At 35.3% G+C, this 22,611-nt stretch overlaps 1 protein-coding gene across 2 annotated transcripts in view; it reads right to left on the bottom strand.

The window, feature by feature from the left end:
• LOC142357261 (nesprin-1-like) overlaps positions 1 to 22,611 on the bottom strand; it is a 278,227-nt gene that overhangs the window by 236,364 nt on the left and 19,252 nt on the right. For both annotated transcript variants that reach the window (XM_075408914.1, XM_075408920.1), the window contains exons 12-14: positions 19,842 to 20,027; positions 19,501 to 19,607; positions 18,984 to 19,206 (exon numbers count right to left, since the gene is read on the bottom strand). In XM_075408914.1, the coding sequence (XP_075265029.1) occupies positions 18,984 to 19,206; positions 19,501 to 19,607; positions 19,842 to 20,027 (516 nt within the window). The remainder of the gene's footprint in view (positions 1 to 18,983; positions 19,207 to 19,500; positions 19,608 to 19,841; positions 20,028 to 22,611) is intronic.

Raw genomic sequence — 22,611 nt, 5'->3', positions numbered from 1 at the left:
TAAATGACGGGAAAGTTAAAAATCGAGAAAAAAAATGTGTATTTTAAGAGTAAAAATTGTTGTTTTTGGACAATTTTATGCAAAATACTTCCACAAAAAGCAATCGCATTATGCACAAATTGTTTTGCATTGTGAATGACAACAATTGCAGACCAGTAAAATGCGTAACACAAGTTGTTTGAGGGATAATGCAAATGTGATTACGTAATATAATAGTGTAAAACTTGGGAAAAGTTATAAAAACAAATTTTTAACGGGAAAAACTGTTGTCCGACTGAACCTTACTGCGTAACTCAGGCAAAATTATAGAATGAGCAGACTATTTCCCTGACGTATTTAAGAAAACCAACTTCTCCTTTTTGTGAAGGAAATTCTTTTTTCTTTAATTTAATAAACAATTTTCCTGTTCTGCTCTGTCCTCCTAATAATTTCATAGCACTAACAATAACTATAGCTGTATGTCTAAAGTGTTCATCTATTTTAATCCAAGCTGGACTTGTTTTGCCAATCTCTGGTTGGTTGAAAGCTGACAGAAAATTAATTTTAGACTGTTGCATATGACAAAATATGTTTTTAGTTTTTTTTTAGCAATTTTTGATCACGGCTTTTGTGATTGGTTTGCCGAGTTTTAGGAATTATTATGTCTACTAAATGTGCCACGATGTGTCTTTCATTTCCTTGAGCAACTCAGTGAGTTCGTCTCAGCTTCTCTGATTCGTCAGTCGAGTTTAAGCTTTATTACCGTCTTGCACATGTTTGAACATGTGTTGTTTTATTATCAAAGACAAGGTGTGATCTCTTTTATTACCATAAGCAATTCAGTGTTGTCGTCTAAGATTCTCTGATTGGTCAGTCGAGTTTAAGCTTTATTACCGTCTTGCACATGTTTGAAAATGTGTTGTTTTATTATCAAAGACAAGGTGTGATCTCTTTTATTACCATAAACAATTCAGTGTGGTCGTCTCAGCTTCTCTGATTGGTCAGTCGAGTCTAAACTTTATTACCGTCTTGCACATGTTTGAATAAGTGTTGTTTTATTATCAAAGACAAGGTGTGGTCACAAGTTTGAGTTTGTGTTTAAAAAGAAAGTGGTATGTCATCGTCTTTACTACATAAGAGATTACTTCGATTTTTCTCACGATATAGCGCGTTCTGAAAAACGATATGTAGTTGCCAGTGTGAAAACATATGATAATACTGGAACTTATATATCGCTGAAGCTTTTCAAAAAAGAAAACGGAGACAACGAATTTCGTTTCAACCAAAAACTCACTCACTCTATGCAGGAATTGGAGCAAGTGGGAGAAAATATTGATGCTATCAGAAGAATACTCTCTCAAAGTTTGCGAAGGAGCAGAGCAGCTCTGACAAAAGAAAGTTACAGCCTGGTTCCCGTTTCGAAACGAATGGTCAAAGTCGTAGCTGCAAATTCAAAAATCAAACAAGCCTCAGAGAGTGATAAAGAGAATTAAATAGCAAAAGGAAATGGTTGAAGCAATGTTTGAACGTACACCTGAATATTTCCGACAATTTCAAAAACTTTTTCGATACTTTATTTGCAATAGTGAGCCTCAAATTCATTCTAATCTTACAAAAAACTTCGCATACAGTCAGCGCAAAAAAGATCATTGCAAAATACAACAATTTCATTACCATGTCATTGCTGCTGTTGATCAATTACAGCAGTCCCTCAAGGATACTTCTTCTAAACCATATACAATACCATGTCTCTTCACTTGTTTTCAACTGCTCATTCTCGGGTCTTCTCACATAGTACATTACGGCGAAGTGATGGAAAAACTTCAAGAGGCAGTCAGTTACAACGATAGCGAAGTGATGGAAAAACTTCAAGAGGCAGTCAGTTACAACTACCAGCACATTCTAACTGTTTCAAATTCTAAGAAAAAGTTACCAAATGTCAATATGATAATGACACAGGATGTTCAAACGCAAACTGACTTTTTGCCTACTTGTACGATTGATAGATTTTATAGTATTTATAAAGGTGGTATGTACGGTGAGCTTTCCAAAATACTTGATATATTAAATAGTGGCTATGGTTGTTTGCATGTTGATAATAGTTTGACTTTGATAAATTTTAATCTGGAATCGAAATCATTTAATTAACAAATATCGTTCATTTTCAACATCAAAGGATATTCATAACCAAACATCACATGGGCAATATAAATGCAAAAAAGTCCACAAAGTTTTGATTTTGAATTGGTTTTAGTTTTAGTATATGAGTTTCTTCATTGTAAATTTTTACCAGTCGGCAATACAATATTTGGTAGTTTTGTATCGGGATTCCAAGCGGATCTGCCAAATGAACTTTGTTTTCGTGAAACAAAAGAATCATCCAATGGCTTCGGCATGTTGCGACGGTGAAGCATTGACTATCATAAATCCTTCTCTTGTTAGCTTTGAGAAATTGTCCGCTGCAACAACTCAAAAAAAATAATATTTCAAATGAATACATTTTCCCAACAAATAGCGTATTTCATTACTATCTATCTGTGGGGTAGGTCATAATTGAGTTTTCTGTCACCTTTCATTCCGAATTAACATAAAATGTTGAGCTTCTTTCACCCAGAAATAGATTTTCTACAATGGCTGCCAATGCTCCGTCAAATGTAGGTGGAACTGAAATTGAGTAATTTGTAAGTTCTGGATGAATGAAATCATGAGAAGCCTCTTGCGTTGAAGTTAAGTCAAAAGCTAAAACAAAGTGATTGGGATAGTAATCCAGAGTTATGCCGTGCCCACCTTTGTCAAGAAAATCTAAGGCTTCCAGAGCATTGAAGTAAAGGCGGTGGTTAAATTTTGTTGAGACCGGAGTTCCAACTATAGGTTGACCATTTCTATAAACAATAACTTGGCTCCAATTAAATTTCTGGTAGTGAAAAGTGTTAGTGCGATAAGTTCCGAGGTATGCTTGATTTGTTGCCATTGCAATAACCATACGTCGTATTGGTTCTTTCGAAAAAATATCCTCATGGCTCCAACTTCTTATTCCAGTTGCAGCTATAAAAGTTTGTGGCAATACTTCTGTATAGCGATACACTGCAGGTGTTTTTAGTATGATTTAGCAGGAGTTTCCTCAATCGCCGTCAAAACATGATCCGCTACTGTCATTTTTCTAACGTAGAGCTTAGCTTCAATTATTTTAACTTTGTAATGTTTGTTGGACTCGAAATCACAACAAGATCATTCGTAGACCTTCTAAAGGAAATTCGCAATGTGACACCACTAAGAAAGGATTTATCAGAAGTTAAAATGTCACTCGCCGGCTTTCCAATAAAACAGTTTTCCTGGGAGTTAGCTACAAGAGCTTTTCTGGCAGCTACGTCGTCCGCGCGACAGTCGGTGCCGTCAATTTTAGCTGGTTCGTCCTCGTAATATTATCCCTGACAAACTAGCCATGTGTTTTTGTTTTGCAGTTTTTCCTGACAAAAATTCCGTTTCAATGAATGCTTTGTGCGCATAGTTTCCTTTTGTGTTGGAATCTTTAACACCATTAGCAGCTACAGTGCATTCTGAAAATAAAGCATTTAGTGCTTTGTTGCTTAAGTATGGCGCGTCTGTATTTGCAGAGTCAGTGCCTGACCTTGAATCGCCGCCATTGTTTTGGAAGATTTTACATTTAATTACAAGAAGTTTCTGTAAATCTATGAAATTGTTCCTGTCACCCAAAACCTCAAACTCAAGCATTGGACCGTCTGGGGAATACGATGGCCCAACTTTATGAGTAAAAGCATCGTCAAAAGCAATAAGCAGAGGCTGTTTTTCAAACAAATCAAGTGTGCTGTGTGTTGCCTCTGCCGGCAGTAAATTGGTAATCATTTTGAACTTTAGAAAAGAAATTTGACCGACCCCTCGACAAAGGTTTCTTCTTACGAATGCCTTGATTTTTACTGCTGGTTTCCAATTTACGCGTTCTCCCTGTTTTTGATCCGCCCACTTGTTTCCTTAGTTTTTGGCACAGCCAATTTTATTGCTTGTTTTGGAGATTTTTTTTCTTTGTATCTACCTCTGCTAGCTCAGGAGCTGCTTGAGCAATTAATTCACGTCCACTCTTTTTGGCTACAAGCCAAAGAAATTTTTATTGCAATCGGCAATGCTGCCCTGCCAATACCTGCTGCTAAAGCCCCAAATCCACTGCCTCGTTGGCGACAGTGACCTGAAAAGTATGGTGACACCGATTGCTGTTGATAGTAGGCTTCCATTTAGTTGAATGTCTTTAAAATTTAAAGTCAAAATAACTTTTCCTGTTCCAGCGAAAGGAACTAATTGTCCGGTTTCTGTCCACAATTGAATTTCTATTGACTGAAAATTTTTTGATAACAAATTTTTCTATTCCAAGTTGCAGAAAACAATTCCGTGTTGGCTCTATTTCGCAGGGCCTACCGTTTTTCAGTCGTTGTTTTGAATCAATGACTCCAATAAAAGGTGCTTTAGTGTCACATGCGTATTGATAATCAATTATGTTAACGTAAATAAAAATCAGTTGCTTCCCTGCAGACAAGTCGAAAGGATAATCACCGACGAAAGTTTTTTCTTCGTCACCTCCCATGGTCAGATTATCAAAGATGTCCAACATTTTGTATCCAATATGATAACCCGACCCATCATCAATACCGTTGAAACCTAGTATGCTTGGAATTTCGATATCCGGAAAAGTAATTCCTTCGTTTTTACCGAAAAAGAGGAACAAAACTCAAAACATTGATTTTGTTATATTGATAGTCAAAATGAGGTAAACCGGAAGCTGTTTTTATGGATCTCAAAAGATGGTCAAGCTTTTCATAGGAACCAATTTCAATGATACGTCTTTCTCCTCCGTATGGTCTGGATACAGCATCAAATGGAATATTTTTCTCATAAAGCTTAAGGCCTTCTGAAGAAAAAATCTTCAAATCGTTTTTGTTCACTTGACTTATTTTTGCCGGGAAAATAATTTCACTTATTGCAACTCGCCATTCCCCCTCTAAATTTATTTCTTCATTGAAATAATTTTCGAATGAGGACAATGTGTTTTGAGGAAAAACATTCAGGGAGGCTGATGAAACTAAGTGAACCGCGAGGCTGATGAAACTAAGTGAACCGTGAATTCATTCATGTCTTGTTATTTCACTACTATTGTCTAACTTTGACCAACTCTAATTCATAAAATTTTCCTTTGACTGGCTCCTGAGATGCGTCAATGAGACTATAAGTAGGGGAATTTGTTGTAGGTATATCGTAAATCTCAAAAACTTCCTCAGTAAAAGTTTGCTTGTATCCTTTTCTAAAGGGAAGATCCGCTTTTGATATCCGCACAAAGTCCCCAACGTAAAACTTTGGTTGACGAACTAGTTTTGCTGACGCATTAAAATTTAATGACAGCAAGTAAGACACGTCTTTCTTGGTCACTTTATTCGGCGACAATTTCGTTACCCTGTTGACTCTAGAGTTATAGGTTTGTACAAAGCTCTTGAGCGATCTTATATTTCTTTCCGCAAATGCGGATTTTTTCTCGCTAAATGTTTTATAAACTTCAATTTCATTTTTCTGACACATAGTGCTGAAAGAGCCCTTAAATTCTGTACCAGCATCTACCCACACTTTTTTAGGTCGCTTGTTTTATCATTTTTTTGAATGCATCGGCTGTTGTGGCGTACTTTGATTTCAAGGGTTCGACACGTAGATAACGTGAGAGACAATCAACCGCAACCAATAAGTAATTTTTATCCACATGAGCCAAGTCCAGCGACCAAATATCGTTTATATCGTAGGCAATAATTTTCAGTGTTGGAATTTTCTATATTTCTTGTGCTTTGTGTGGGCATTTTTGCCCTCTAGAAACAATTTCACTCTACTTGGTTTCAACTTATTGCTTTTTTGTAGGTTTCTCACGCTTCCGTATGCTGCAGGACCTTTCGTATATTTTAACTCTAACAGTTTTTTCTCATTCGTCGAAAGACTTCCAGTTTTTCTCCTCCTCCTTATTTTTGTCTTCTTTTGAAGTTTCGAAACCACTTCCGGCGTCTGAGGATTCTTGTGTAAGTAATTGACGGTTTCTTTGTGCTTGATTCCTTTTGGCGAAATATTTTTAATTTTATTTTTTGGTTTGGCAATTCTTTGAGTTCTTTTCCGGATCGCAATTTTAGCATTGCTGTTGATCACCAAGTCTTCTTTTATGTTTAAAACCTCAAGAATCTTAAAATAATCTGGATTACTTAGTTTTTTAGTTGGTTGTTGCAAATCATAGAGAAAAATAGGAACATTTGTTGTTCCGTCAACAATGAAATTTTCATTTCCGTCTATTTTTTTACTCTTTAATGAGGCTAACTTTTTTCTCCGTCCTGGTAAATTTTTCTGGCGATAACACGTTAAGATTTTGAAGAATTTTGTTCGCAATATTTTTTGACAACTCAGTGGGATTAATTGCTTCCCTTGTATCTAAAATTTCCGGTTACTCTTTTTCAGTGTTCTCATTTGGTCGCATACGGTTCAAAAAGAAAATTGAGCGCCGGTATGGTGAACACTGGGATCATTTAGAATTTGTGAGGTATAAAGTTGCTCTTTCATAAACTGATTTTTGAGAATCAAAATAAATTCTTCAGCAGTTGACATGGTTTAACTCAAATGGATGAAACAAAAATTTATACTGAGTTGAATCATTTCGAAACCGGTTTTTGTTAGAAAAAGCGCTCGTCGTTTATCCATTGATGACTTTTTCTTGAGAACACTTTCAAATATGTCTGTATTTTACTTATAAGTAAATATAAGTCTCTTACTTTCCCTCTAACATGACCCAGCAAAACATTGTGAAGACATTCACATAAAACCGATATAACATCACTCACAATTACGCACGTGTTTCATTAACTATTTGGGTTGCAAATGCACCATTTGCTTCAGTATAGATAAATTTTTCTGTTTCATTGTTCAGAGGGGTTGTTTCTGCTTTATCAGATGGAAGATAGAACACTGTAGGACCTGGCTCAGTAATAGAAGTATCGTAAACAATCAGAAGTTGTTGCAACAAGATCGATAAGCAAATGCCCAAACGGTTTTTTCGTTGCCAATTGATAGCAATGTTTTAAAAACTTAACAAGATTTAACTGCTTGCCCAAAAAAATCGACTTGAATATCGCGGGCTGATTTGAACAAAATGATGTGTGATGTGTTCGAGTCTATTGTACGAGACCACTTGCTCTGCTAATAAAGATTGTGCTTTATGTAAAAAAAACACTAATGTTCTTACTACGCCCTGCAGTGGCCAACTCAACAAAATCTTTGTCGTTAAAAAATTTCTTTGCACGAGTTGTCGATTATCAAAAGACAGTTTTCAAGGTTATTCAAAAACTCTGACTTGCCATACTTTTTGAAAAATAACTCCAAGTTTTTGCTCCATTTTGATTTATATTTGTTCCATTTCTCGATATAATGTGATTAAATTTCGCGTAAATTGTATTTCCACTCAACATTTTGAAAATTAACTCTGTTTTGCCGCAACCTGAGGGCCCTACAACGGCCATGAAGACTCTATCTTGCGTAGATAATTTCATTCATAGGCTTGGATTTGGTAAAATGTATCCAACTAAACCTGACAATATGGATATTCAAACTGAGGTTTCTTCACAATTTGGTTTTAACACGGTTAATTTCACAATACAAAATTGAAATATTATTTTTATGGAGTTTTTGCAGCGGACAATTTCTCAAAGCTCACAAGAGAAGGATTTATCATAGTCAATGCTTCACCGTCGCAACATGCCGAAGCCATTGGATGATTCTTTTGTTTCACGAAAACAAAGTTCATTTGGCAGATCCGCTTGGAATCCCGATACAAAACTACCAAATATTGTATTGCCGACTGGTAAAAATTTACAATGAAGAAACTCAAATACTAAAAATAAAACCAATTCAAAATCAAAACTCTGTGGACTTTTTTGCATTTATATTGCCCATGTGATGTTTGGTTATGAATATCCTTTGATGTTTAATATGAACGATATTGATTTGCTACGCTTTGCTAATCATATGCTCTAACATTTTTTAATTAACTTTTTTTTCGCTCAATTCTTTCTTCGAAGACAACAGAACAAGACAATTGCTAAGATTTCGATTCCATAGTAAAATTTATCAAAATCAAACTATTATCAACATGCAAACAACCATAGCCACTATTTAATATATCAAGTAATTTGGAAAGCTCACCGTACATACCACCTTTATAAATACTATAAAATCTATTAATCGTACAAGTAGGCAAAAAGTCAGTTTGCGTTTGAACATCCTGTGTCATTATCATGTCGACATTTGGCAACTTTTTCTTAGAATTTGAAACAGTTAGATTGTAATGGTCTTTGTAACTGACTGCCTCATAAAGTTTTTCTATCACTTCGCCATAATGCACTATGTGGAAGACCCACGAATGAGCAGTTGAAAACAAGAAGTGACATGGTAATGTATATTGTTTAGAAGAAGTATCCTGAAGTACTGCGGCAATGGATCAACAGCAGCAATGACATGGTAAAGAAATTGTTGTATTTTGAATGATCTTCATTTTTGTGCTGGCTGTATAAGAAGTTTTTTGTAAGATTAGAATCAAATTGAGGATCACTATTGCAAATAAAATATCGAAAAAGTTTTTGGAATTGTCGAAAATATTCAGGTGTACGTTCAAACATTGCTTCAACCATTTTCTTTTGCTATTTAATTCTCTTTATCACTCTGAGGCTTTTTTGATTTGACCATTTGACTGGTCAAATCAAAAATGGTCAGCTACAACTTTGACCATTCGAATGGTTAGCTACGACTTTGACCATTCGTTTCCAAATTGCAACCAGGCTGTAACTTCCTTTTGCCAGAGCTGCTCTGCTCGCTCGAACTTTGAGAGAGTTATTCTTCTGATAGCATCCATATTTTCTCCCACTTGCTCCAATTCCTGCATAGAGAGAGTGTTTTTAGTTGAAACGAAATTAGTAGTCTCCGTTTCCTTTCTTGAAAAGTTTCAGCGATGTATAAGTTCCAGTATTATCATATGTTTTTACACAGGCAACTACATATCGTTTTTCAGAACGCGCTATATCGTGATAAAAATCAAAGTAATCTTGAGACGACGATATACAACTTTCTTTTTAAACACAAACTTAAACTTGAGAACTCACCCTGTCTGTGATAATAAAACAACACTTGTTCAAACATGTGCAAGACGGTTATAAAGCTTAAAATAGACTGACCAATCAGAGAAGCTGAGACGACCACACTGAATTGCTTATGGTAATAAAAGAGATCACACCTTGGCTTTGATAATAAAACAACACATGTTCAAACATGTGCAAGACGGTAATAAAGCTTAAACTAGACTGACCAATCAGAGAAGCTGAGACAACCACACTGAATTGCTTATGGTAATAAAAGAGATCACACCTTGTCTTTGATAATAAAACAACACATGTTCAAACATGTGCAAGACGGTAAAAAAGCTTAAACTCGACTGACCAATCAGAGAGGCGGAGACAACCACACTGAGTTGCTTATGGTAAAAAAAGAGACCACTCCTTGTCTTTGATAAAAAAACACGTGTTCAAACATGTGCAAGACGGTAAAAAAGCTTAAACTCGACTGACCAATCAGAGAAACTGAGACGACCACACTGAATTGCTTATGGTAATAAAAGAGATCACACCTTGTCTTTGATAATAAAACAACACATGTTCAAACATGTGCAAGAAGGTAAAAAAGCTTAAACTCGACTGACCAATCAGAGAGGCGGAGACAACCACACTGAGTTGCTTATGGTAAAAAAAGAGACCACTCCTTGTCTTTGATAAAAAAAAACACATATTCAAACATGTGCAAGACGGTTATAAAGCTTAAACTCGACTGACCAATCAGAGAGGCGGAGACAACCACACTGAGATGCTTATGGTAAAAAAAAAGAGACCACTCCTTGTCTCTGATAAAACAACACGTGTTCAAACATGTGCAAGACGGTAATAAAGCTTAAACTCGACTGACCAATCAGAGAAGCTGAGACGACCACATTGAATTGCTCATGGAAAAGAAAGACACATGGTGGCACATGTAGTGGACATAATAATTCCTAACACTCGGCCATCCAATCACAAAAGTCGAGACCAAAACTTGCGAAACAAAAAAAATCAAAAACATATTTTGTCATATGCAGCAGTCTAAAATTAATCTTCAGTCAGCTTTTAACCAATAAGAGGTCGGCAAAACAAGTCCATATTGGATAAAAATAGATGAACACTGTAGACATACAGCTATAGTTATTATTAGTGCTATGAAACTATTAGAAGAAAAACAACAGGAAAATTGTTTATTAAATTAAAGAAAATAGAATTTCCTTCACAAAAAGGAGAAGTTGGTTTTCTTAAATACGTAAGGGAAATAGTCTGCTCATTCTATAATTTTGCCAGAGTTACGCAGTAAGGTTCAGCCGGACAACAGTTTTTCCCGTTAAAAATTTGTCGTTTTTATAACTTTTCCCAAGTTTTACACTATATTACGTGATCACATTTGCAGTATCCCTGAAACAACTTGTGTTACACAATTCACCGGTCTGCAATTGTTGTCATTCACAATGCAAAACAATTTGTGCATAATGCGATTGCTTTTTGTGGAAGTATTTTGCATAAAATTGTCCAAAAACAACAATTTTTACTCTTAAAATACACAATTTTTTTCTCGATTTTTAACTTTCCCGTCATTTAAAAGTGGTATATGAATTGCTTTACCGCACACTTTCAGACACTTTGTCAGTACTTTTTTTTGGAAAATTTCATATAGTTTTGAGCATTAATTTTGTCCATTTCATACGTATATTTCTTCCTTATTCTCTGCAAAGTTGCCTTCTTTTCACCTCTGACGCTGCAAATTTCATGCCAGACAATAAATCTCAGTTTGGAGCCCTGGCACTTAAGTTTTATTGGTTTTCTAATCTGCCCACACTCCCTAATCTGGGATAACATATGGTCAATAAAACTAACAAATTAAAACCAGATCAAAACCACCAAAATTTGACTCCATTTCGTTTTACTGTCGGTATACTAGATAAAAAATTATCAAGAGATAGAAATAAAGAAAAGGTAAGTCAGTTATATGTCTTTTGAAAACCCATGAATAGTCTTTTTGACTATAAAAGGGTTTAGGAATTTTTAAACTTTAAAATCAACTTAATGGACCCAAATAAATTGCAAAATTTTAACAAGTTTTTCAATAATTCCAGAAAACTGTGAAATTTTAACAAGTTTTTATCCCCCGCCCAAAATAGCTGGGAATATCGTAAGTTTTTGCCCACCAAGCACATTTGGCAAAAATTTCACAAGTTTTTCTCACCGCACAAAATTGACAAGAATTTTACAAGTTTTATCCCCTACAAATTTTAGAAAATTTTACAAGTTTTGTCCCCGGCACAAATCGAGAAAATTTTTGTCTCTCCGGAAAATTTTTCGACCTGAAAAATGTACCGCACGATTCGTCACGGGGGGAAGTCCCCCCGCGACAATACGTGCATTTTAGTATACTATTCACACGAATTTCCTTACGGAGAAACAAAACCAAACTTCGAACTTAGCAGAAAATATTTTCAGCAGGACATGGCACAGTCAAAAATTTGGTTCAAATTAATTATTTTTTTCACTCGCTTTTCCCCTCTTTACTCCAGCGTGACAAAATTTACTCTTTCCATTTGACAAGAAAAAGGAAATAAATGAAGAACTCTAACAAAATCAGCGACCCTATTTAATGCAAATCACTTGATAGTAAAAAAAGGAAAGCCAATGATTGCTCCGCTCAATTATCGCCATTGCAGCTAAAATATAACCAACAGCCGTCGCAAGAAATGCCATGGGAACTTAGCCGACTAACGTAACATGAAACATATTTTTGGTTGCCGAAGTGAAAATCAAACAATAACAAGGGGTCAAGAATAGCTGGCTGTGCTGATGCGACTATTAACAAAAGCATACAATGCTATTTTTGCCAAATATTATTTTATCAATTCCTGATTTATAGTATGAAAACATTACAGACTACCATCGGAAAACTTGCTTTCTATCGTTCAAGAGAGGTCGAAAACATTTGAAGTTTTGTAAGCCCACTTAACTTCTAATTATACAATTAGGTGTTCATGCCTGCCTCTCAGACAATCTGTCTATGCTCGTGACCCATTGGAATTGTTTTCAAAATACACTATGGTACCAAAAACTACGTACACCTAACGAATTTTCAAAAAGCGTCACAGATATCAAACAAGACAACATTTTGCGTTCAGATCAGTTCACTAGTAACGATTCATTGCGTTTTTAGCTTTTTAAACTGCGACTTTTTCAACGAGATTTCTTGTATAATTATCACATAAGTTTCTTACGACATCTGAGTCAATTTTTCCACAACTTTCTTCCAAACTTTCCCAACGAACTGTTAAATTTCGTAAGTCTTTCTTCAGAATTGCCCATGAATTTTTTTATTAAAGTCAAAATGGGAAAAATTTTGATCATTCTATTCTTTTTCGTTGAAAAAATTCCGGAGAATCTTCAATAAATTTTTCAGGAACATCATCTTGTTGAAAAAAAAGGTCTAGAAAATTGAATTTTTCCACAAATTTTAAGTGAACTAGAACCTTTGGCTTGTATGAGCATCTCACATACAGTTTGCACCATTCTGATTGTATTTTTCCTAAAAAACAAGTGATCGCATGACCGAACTCGAATTCGTTGTGCTTATTTTGTTCAGTTTCTTCCGGGAACCCGTACAATCATTCACTGGAGACGCTTTGAGCTTGCTACTTTTTTGGTATCGCTTATACGCATACTGTTTCCTAGATCTTGATTAAAAGTTGCTCGTTTTCTGTCCATGAAAATCGGAAGCTTCGAATTACAGCAGCGCGGCAAACAGTAAATGAGCAAAGCAGCAGAGATTGAAAATAAAATCTCGTTTAAAATTCCACGTATTTCTTCACGCTTTAGCGCAAATCAAAGATTTGAGCAAAAATAATGCTTAACGAGCACAAATTATGTTGCACATAGTTTTTTGGTACAATAGTGTATCTTCGCTTACTTTAAATGTTGATGAACACCAGACCCTTAAATTTTTTGCTTCAAAACGTTTATGGACTTCAATTTGAAGCGCACAAGGGTAATTTTTCACCTCAAAAGAGGTAGTACTTCAGTAGTAAAAGGCGCTTTGATTGTTTTGATGGCAGCGCTTTGTTGCTGAAGGCCAGTTTCTACTTGAAGCCATTTCCCGAAGTGATATATGATCGTGCAAAGCACTCATTTCCTTCATTTGTAATGGCTAAAAACGTCACCAAAAGTGGTCTATAGTTGGGTAACAAAGGAGCATGCATCCGCTATAATTTTCTCTAGCTTTAGAGAGAACTTAAACTTAATTGTGGTGGGGGAGGGAGTGGGGTCCACCATGCTGGGTTACTGGTGGAGGGGAGTGAACATCTTGATTATTAATACTGCATAAACATAGCCGGCAGATTGCCGGAATAGCTACGAAAGTATAGACTTGCGTGCCGTATAATTGAGATAGAAACAGATACAGATCTAAATTGAAAATCTAAACTTCACATATGAGTTTCTTTGACCTTAAACTAATTCAAATTAAACTTAGGGTTTAAAAGGCAAAAGTCATTTTATTGAGTGAGGTAAGTCACGTATGATCAAAATCTAATCACTCAAATGAACTTAAAACCTTTGCTAGATAGAGAATGGAAATGACGTCACGCACGCAAACGCTGTTAGTGAGAGGAAGAAGTCATTCAGAAAAATTGACTTTTCCGCTTTGCTGTGTGAACAAATGCAAAACGAAAAAGAGCGTCAGAAGACAAAACAAAAAAACATAGCAGGACAAGTCCTGACCTACACTTCAAAGAATTTTCATTGACTAAACAAAAACCTAGACCTAGAACGGACTATCGGCGAATTAGGAAAATCAATTCAAAAAAAAATCAGATAAACAAAAAAACAAAAATCAATGTCAAAATGCCGCTAGCGAGAACAAAAAACCGATAGCGAAAAATGTCAATGTTTCTAACAAAAAAACTAGGCCTAGAATGAACTATTAATGAATTGGGAAAACCGTTTAGAAAAAAAATCCGATCTAAAAAATTGAAAAAATAGTAAGAACCAAAGTGAAATTGCCGCATGTGAACAAAAAACCAGTAGCGAGAAATCGAATTTTTGTTCAAACACCATTTTCTCACTCTACTTTAAATTAGAGCGAACAAAATTCACGCCGCAAAATCACTCGCTTTTTCGCTCCATTTCCTGTTTCGGCGTGACCAAACTCACTACTCCAATTTGAATTAAAAAATCGTGAAAATGTGTGAACAGATCTTTAAAAAAAGACGGCACGCCAATACAAATCAAATTTTTGTTCAAACGCCTGTGCTCGCTCTGCTTTAAATTTCAGACAATAAATCGGTCAAGCAAAAAATCACATATAAAAAGAACAAGAAGTCTATTATACTTGCTACAAACTTCGTTTGAGAGCAATTAAATACTAGCCAAACGCAAAAAGCCCCTAACTAATCAAAACCGCAAGTATTGCACTAAATTATCACTATTTTAAAACCAAAATCAAGAAAACTTTTGAAACATCTCAACATTTAATTATAAATTTCTCTCTGCTCAAAATATTGCAGAAACCTTCACTAAAAGAAGCCACAGTGGACAAGAAAGAATGCTCCGAAGTTTCGTCACCCAATTGTAATTCTATGAAAATAGATAAGACGAGAAACAATGTTTGCTGTCGCCCCACCAATTTTTTCTAGCAGCTCAAACATAGCTGCCAGACTTCCAAAAATAGCGCACAAAAATTGTAGATCTGCAGTCTCAAAAAAGTGCAGAACAAATATAACACAAATTTCATTAGCTTACGTGTTGTTTCTATTAACTGCCCTCAAATTAGAATTACAAAGTTCAATTAGAATTACATACACTCAGTTCACTTTATCTCCTTAAATTTAAAAAAGCAAAAGTGAGAAAGCCATTTTTGACACATGTGATGGAAGCCACATGTCACCAAACACAATCACGTAATGAAAAAAAACTAGCACCACAGAGTTAAAATGCCGTCAAAATGCCGCGTATGAACAAAAAACCACTAGCGAGAAAGCGAATTTTTGTTCAAATACCGTTCTCTCACTCTACTTTAAATTTCACGCCGCAAAACCACTCGCTTTTTCGCTCCACTTCCTGTTTCGGCGTGACCAAAATCACTACTCCAATTTGACTTCAAAAATCATGAAAACGTGTGAACAGATCAAATGTTTTTCACAAATTTAAAAACATAGCCGGAAGAATTCCGGAAGCGACTCGAAGCGTCAAAATTTAACAAAAAACCGTAATGGCAGCTGAAGTTATTACCTTTTGCATTAAACCATTAACTCATTGCCCCTCCAGGACTGATCTAATAATTGGTGAAATTTAATCCGCTGTCACAAAGAGGAAAAAATTTTATTGAAAACGTTTGGTAACGTAAGAGTTCACGTAAAGTAAGAAAGAATTTGGATGGTCGAAATTCTGATAGGCTGAAAAAAGCTGACAGGGCTATCAATTGCCCTCAAAAAATTCATGATTCTAATCTCTAAAAAGAATGCGAAAGCAAACGGCAGATAAAAATCTTCGAAACTAAGTCAAATTTTTCAAAAAACAAAGAATGCTCAAATTTAAGAATCAGAAAACCAGTACAATTAGATTGCTTACCACTGCAATTAGGACAAAAACAACACCTACTTCTTCTTTGTTGTATATATGCTAGACAACATGATTTCATACTTAATCAAAAATTGAATTCATCATAGAAAAGACATAAGCAACAGAATATTCAAAGGAAAAAAAATCGTCTGAAGACCATACCCAGGCCGGAATAAAAAAGCACTAAATTAAAATCAGTGGAAACTTTAGAAAAAGCCCTCTAGCAAACTCTCAGTACTGCCTTATGTTGTATGAAATCAATAGCAAACCAAAGAAATGACAAAAGTCAGAAAAAAAGCTGAAATCATTTAATTTTTCAACAACTGAAAAATAAATTTAAACAGTATAAATGTAGTTGCGGGCACAGAGCTAGAATGATAAAAACTTGAATGTGAAGAATATGGACACAATGTAAGGACCACCGTAACAAAGACTAATTCTTAATTTTTTTAAAAAAATTTTTAATTTTTTAAATTTTTAAAGTTAAAAACCAAATTTAAAACATCAAGAAAAACAAATACATTTCATTGTTCAGCATTTGAGACAAAGAAAAGAAAAACGAATTATCCGAGACAACGATCCATCCTACTGAACAGAGCATAAAAAAAAGCAGAATTCAAACATAAAAAACTGAAACATTTTGCAAAAAATTAGTCAAAAAATTTTCAAGACCGCATTTATGAAAAAAAATTTAAATGTTTTTCAAAAACTAAACGCTACAAAATTATTGGTTTTTATTGAAATGAAATTAAAGTCCCTCATGTTCCACAAAAAGACTATTTCTAGTAATTAAAACGAAAATACAGACAAAAACTGACCAAATTAAAAAAAAAACTACCAAAATCGGATTAGCATGAGTACAACTTTAAAAGACAGAACTATATCGAGGTAGAAAGAGGCGTTGAGTTTATGAATTTTCAAAAGAAATTTGCTATTTAACTGCTATTAACTGCTATTTAAAGCTATTAATTTGCATATTAACTGATATTTGACAAAAAGACGGCTGAAAGATCCAGAAATGAATAAATTAATAGAAAAAAAGCCAAAAATTAACTAAAAAATCATGAAATATGTGCCAATTTTGAACTTGAAACGCATTTTCAGGCTCTGCAAAACACTGTCGTATCAATTTTTGACGTTTACATTTCAATATAGCATCGAAACAAAATAAGCAAAAAAAAACTGGGCCATTTAGACGAAAAAACGGCTGAAAACGGTTATCTATATGTGCCATTCAGTCAAAAACTACTTTTCAAAGTCAAAAAGTCATTCACTAAACGCAGCGCATGATCAAAAAACTTCTCTCGCTCAGAAAAAATTAGTTCACATGGCAATTTTTCTCACTTTCGCTTTTAGGTCAAAACAGCGGCTGAACGAATAGTACTTCCGGTAAAAAAAAAACCTTAAGAAAACCAATACTCCTCTTCGAGTCGTAAAAAAACCAAGACCACCGCAATATAGCTCCGCTCAGCTTACAGCTTCGCAGCTATAAACAGATCAACAATAGCACAATAATTGCTAAGTGCTGCATTCGTGGTAGTATTCAACAAAGCAGCTTTTATGGACACACTCAGATCCATTTGATGAGCAGAGGAAAAGACGAATTCAAAGGGTCTTTTCTGTTGGTCATGTGAGCTGCGATGAATTGATAGCAAGAAAACTTGCATAAAACGTTCAACAAAATCACCCAAGGATTGAAAAGCTTGGGATCAGAGTTCAGATCTATTCTGTTTCTGACTCCCCTCGCCTCCAAATATAATCGGTATAATGGGTACTTCCAGGTGCACGTGATAATTTTTAAATAGTAACGAGCTATATAATAACATAACCAACTACCGTCGGTCGGACGAATTACTCAAATCACCACAACAGGCGAGGTTTGGCTTTTGCTGTATCTAGCTTAATTTTAGGGAGGCAGTCCTCAGTGTGTCCGTGTGGGAGGGGAGGGGAGGGGAGGGGAGGGGGGGGGGGGGGGGGGGGGTGTCATGTCAAATCCATGCTTCCCAAACTCACTTTTCACATTATGTATTTATGTATTTCTGACCTTAGAACCCTCAAGACCTAAACTTCAAATCATTTAAGCAAGTGAAAGAACTTAGAAGAAAAAAGTTACGCGATTATTAGCATTAAAAAACCCTGCTTGAAACACATTGAAATTGAAACATAAGATACAAGATCAAAGTGTCAAAATTAATTCTCATTTGATCAACTTTAATTAGATTACACAGTCAGACAGAATTCAGGTTCTCAACTGAAGGTTATAATTTTAATACAAATACCATCCAGAATTCACGAAAATCATAGCTCACGCAAACAATAGGACATTCAAGGCAAGAAACGGTCAAACCAAAATTTTGCATAAAACCGGGTACCATAAAGCCATATCGCTCGTACCTAGAGAACAAACATCTGCATCTCTACGCTTATTGTTCTACGCAAGCTATGTTTGATTGACGAATTTTTAGTACCAGAAATTTTGAAACATCAATTTTCTTTAGTATTTAACAAACAAATTAGGAGCTAATGAGGCTTATTCCCGTTAAAATAGAAAGCATGTAGCAATTACTCTTACTATATATTGAGCAAATTGCAGGTTCTTAAAATCGTGCGTATAATCCCTTTCAATGATTTCAATAATGTATCTCTTCGTAAAAAGATACCGACCGGCCAAAACTGGTTTAAAAACTCGACCTAGTGTAAAGTTCTGGGCTCATTATAGCCCCCCACGAAACTACAGCCCCCATTATTGTATGTTTAACATGTTGGGGGGTATAGGTTATCTGACCACTAAGGTAGTGGGGCTATAATGGGAAAGACCTAAGTTCCTAATAGAATTTCAGGGTTCAAACAGGCTGCCGGGAGTTGGGGTTTTCATGATGTCTGGTGGGGTGATCCTGACTTCCTCTTTATAACCCAAAAGTGAATTCTATTTATTTAATTGATCAAACTTAATCCCAAATGTCTTCTGCATTAGTCTGAGCCGTTCAAATCGACTCTTCAAGCACAATAATCTCACAAATACGAACTTTTTCATCGTACTTTTTTATGAAAAGTCACATGTATTATTTACTGTGTTAGAGTTCAGATAATAGCACAGCAAGTAGTTGATTTACGGCTTCAAGAGCCGGCTTAATCATGAGAACTCAAACGCAGGGGGCTTACGCGTATATAGAAGATACCTCTTTTGTGTTCTATGGTGTTAACTCCCATATAGTGCTAAATTCAACTGATTTAAAAAGAACTTTGCAGCTTGCTACTCACCATGAGCGACTGCAACTTGAGGTAGAGTTCTGCTGCGTTCATTTGATTGTACCTTACACCCTTCAGGTATTTGACCTTCTCGTCCACGCGTGTTAGCCAGAGAGATAACTCGTGTGACTCAGAGTGGAACTTGTCCCACTGATCCACTAACATGTACACCTGCTCGTGTCTCTCATTCACTGTAGTGAAAAACTCTCTCCAATCTTTCTCAAATTTAGAGGATCTGAAATAGCGTTTAATTAATGTCAAATTTTACCTTTTTCTGGAATTCGCTAATACTGTTGTTCCACAAGCTCAGTGGTATGCAAACCAATAGGCAAAGATAATCTCGCAATTAATTTCCTCTGCATACTTTGGTCCAGGTTAACTAATGGAACTTCATACTTGTGCTTATCAGGCTCAAAGTCATTCGATTCACATTAGTACATCACCATTTGGATACGTTTGAAATTAACCAAAATCCAAATAATTGTTTTTAATTTAAAAATCTCCAATTCTCGCAGTAAATTCATTTTACCTGGTCTCAATAGTGGGACAGTTGACGGCCGTTTTGAACAAGAGGCGAGCTTTTTGCAGAACCCGATGAGCACTTGACTCCTGCACGTAAAGGTCACCTTGCATATCCTAAAAAGGTATGATAAAAATTGACAGCAATATGTTATGGAAAGAAAATACCCAACAACTAGTTTAGATAACTGAGTGTAAGTGTAATACTGCAGAAAACGGAATATAATTATTATGTTCAAATCATATCTTTAGACTCAGGAACATTTTATTTTGGTATTCCGGTTGTTAGACATTGGCACGTATATTAAGATAATCCCCTTCCTAGTCAGTGTCCAACTGTTCCAAACTCACAGTCAGTGTTTGTTTGAGCTCCAAAGCCTCTTCATAAGTGTCAACTAGAATCCAAGTATCTCTGCTGAGAGACGCGACTGGACACTGACTGGCAGTCGACATCCAGACCTCAGCGGATTGCATGTCTCTACTCACACTCTCCCATTGTTCCAGAGTTACCTGCATGCGCTTGCCCAGTTCCGTGCCCTGAAAACAAGCAATAAAAATTTTTGGATATTGGCCAACATTTTCACGTCTTGTCGGCAAGTTAACGAATGAAACTCCCAATATTGAAACATAGCCGGCGGTTTGCCGGAAAATAGCCGCGAAAGACGCTTGTGGCCGTCCATGAATTGAAACAACTAAAGAAATAAGATTGACAGATCGACAACCAGTCCCTTAATAGACCACTAGACCTTTCGGTTAGATTCGGACTGTCAATTTTTGGCACATACGGTCTATAAGGAAAAAGCCCTAAAAGAGCTTTTTCAGAATTGCTATTCGAAATCAAAAACTCAAGACTTAATACTCAAAAATTAGGGCATATAAGTTTGGCACTACTTAGATGCACACTATTGATCTTCAACTAGTAAAGGTTCATAAAATTTAAAGTTCCATAAGGGAGTTCAGAAGTCATTTTTTGAGTGAGGTAAGTCACGCAATTGACCTAAAAGCAGAAATGACCTCGCGCACTCAAATTTTAACTGCAAAGCAGTAGAAGTCACTGAAGTCATTGAAAAAGTCATTCCAAGAAGTCAGGTTGTAAGAACCATCGATGGAGACGACGAATTTGAAAAAAAACCACGATATCCCCAATAATAGCCGCTAGCTATCGCTTCGCGGCTATTAAAAACAACTAACTTTATTTTTCGTTTTCAGCAAGACGGCTCGCAAGCGATTGAGAGACTGTGCACAGAAGGTTCCACATACCTCTCATGCTTGTCAAACTATTTGTTACGGCAATTAACATTTTTTCGTCTTTGAAAAACGTTTTTTTTATATTTGCAATTTAATTATCGTCTTACTCATAGTCATAAACTCCATAAAAAAGCAATAGAACATTATTACCTATAGCACAAAACAGTACAACTTAGCTTTTATCAATAAAATATTAAATAACCAATCCAAAAAACTTGAATCAGATAAGACAGCTCGCTGACAAAAAACAGCTAATTGGAACAGCTTATGAAAATCATTGAGTGCAGAACATTTCCATTTCAATGCTTTTGCGTGTTAAGCTAAAGTTCATGGTAACCCGAAAAACTATTAAGAGAAATGAGAATATTATTTATGTTTCTTTTTAATGTTACTTTTCATCAAGATAATGATGTTATGAAATTTTAGATGTTATGAAAATCCCACCCATCTATTGAAAGTGGATCAACTACTCGTAAAAAATCGAAAGCTATGAAAAATCAAAACTGCTTCACAATCTACAAAATCCACGAAGCTGAGATCCCTCTTTGCTTTGCAATTTTTCCATCGAAACTGTCATTTTTTTTCATCGAAAATTTAAACTGCTCCTCTTTTTGAATATTGGAAAATCTATTTGAACAAAACCCAGACTTTAGGAGCTACAACATGGCTTCTCCTTTTTCTTTTACGATGCACAAACACAAAGTGAAAAGAACTGAAGGAAAAGGCCAGCCTCGCATATATACCCCTTTTTTGGTTGAAAACGTTTCGAACAGGAGGCCTCACAGGTTACCTAGCGAAGCACAAGCTTTAACAATCTAATCTCCAAAAAAGGAAGAAACCAGCATTGAACTGATAAAATAAAAGCGATAAGATGCCAATGACTTGTGATATAGAAAACAGTGTTTACGACTTATAGTTGGAAAAGAATTAAAAAAAAATACACAAAAAAAACAGACAGGCTCTGGTTAGATTACTAGGTACAGGCACCTGAATTGTACTAATTTTTAGAGATAACTAAACGAACACAAAACAACCACAACTGATAGACCTATCAGCTGGAAAAATAACGACAGAAAAAAACGTGTTCAACCACCGCTACATTCTACGAGTAACCAAAAAACAATTTTCAAAAATTAGAAAAAGATAAATCGACTGTTCAATGTAACGTAAGCAACATAAAATTGAAAAAATTCATGCGCATCTTGAACTTTAGTGGCGCTATTTCAGCAAAATAACATTCCTATTTCCTTCATATAAAAGAATTCAGATTATTTCCTTCATATAAAAGAATTCAGATCACAGGTAAACTCTTTTGCTACAATAATATGAAACCCACTCCCAATTTGGGACATTCATACTTTTGACATACTGTATGGCTGTTGTGATATCTGCAGCAACGCCAATAATTTAAGAGGTTCTGAGCATCAAGCAAATCGTGGAAAATTTTCGAAAACGATAAGCTTAAAGCCAATTAAGCGGTAAACTCTGGCAAGTGACTTGAATATTAAAAAGTATATCAAAAATAAAACATCACAAAAAATTCTGACGAAAAAGGGCTGCAAGGTAACACCGCAAAAAATTCAAAAACTCAAAGAAGAAATTGGATATCATCGAATAACGTTAATTCAAATTTTCGATAAAAACAATTACAAGAATAAGGTTTCCATAAACTCTTAATATTGCAAAACTCCCCATTCTAAAAAAGTTATGAAAGATTGCTATCAATCAGAAAACCATTATTTATATCTCCAATATTTTCAATATAACGAATGAGTATGATTTTGAAGATGTATTCTTTACTGTCCTTTTTAGAAAAAAACACCACAACTGAATTGAAATTTGCTCCGGAACCAAATTTTGATCAAAAATAGCA

This window comes from Convolutriloba macropyga, chromosome 2 (genome assembly GCF_964194025.1).
Source record: "Convolutriloba macropyga chromosome 2, txConMacr16.3, whole genome shotgun sequence".
NCBI classification, from domain to species: domain Eukaryota; kingdom Metazoa; phylum Xenacoelomorpha; order Acoela; family Convolutidae; genus Convolutriloba; species Convolutriloba macropyga.
Note: the sequence above shows the minus strand (reverse complement) of the source record. Positions and strands in the feature narration are given on the sequence as shown.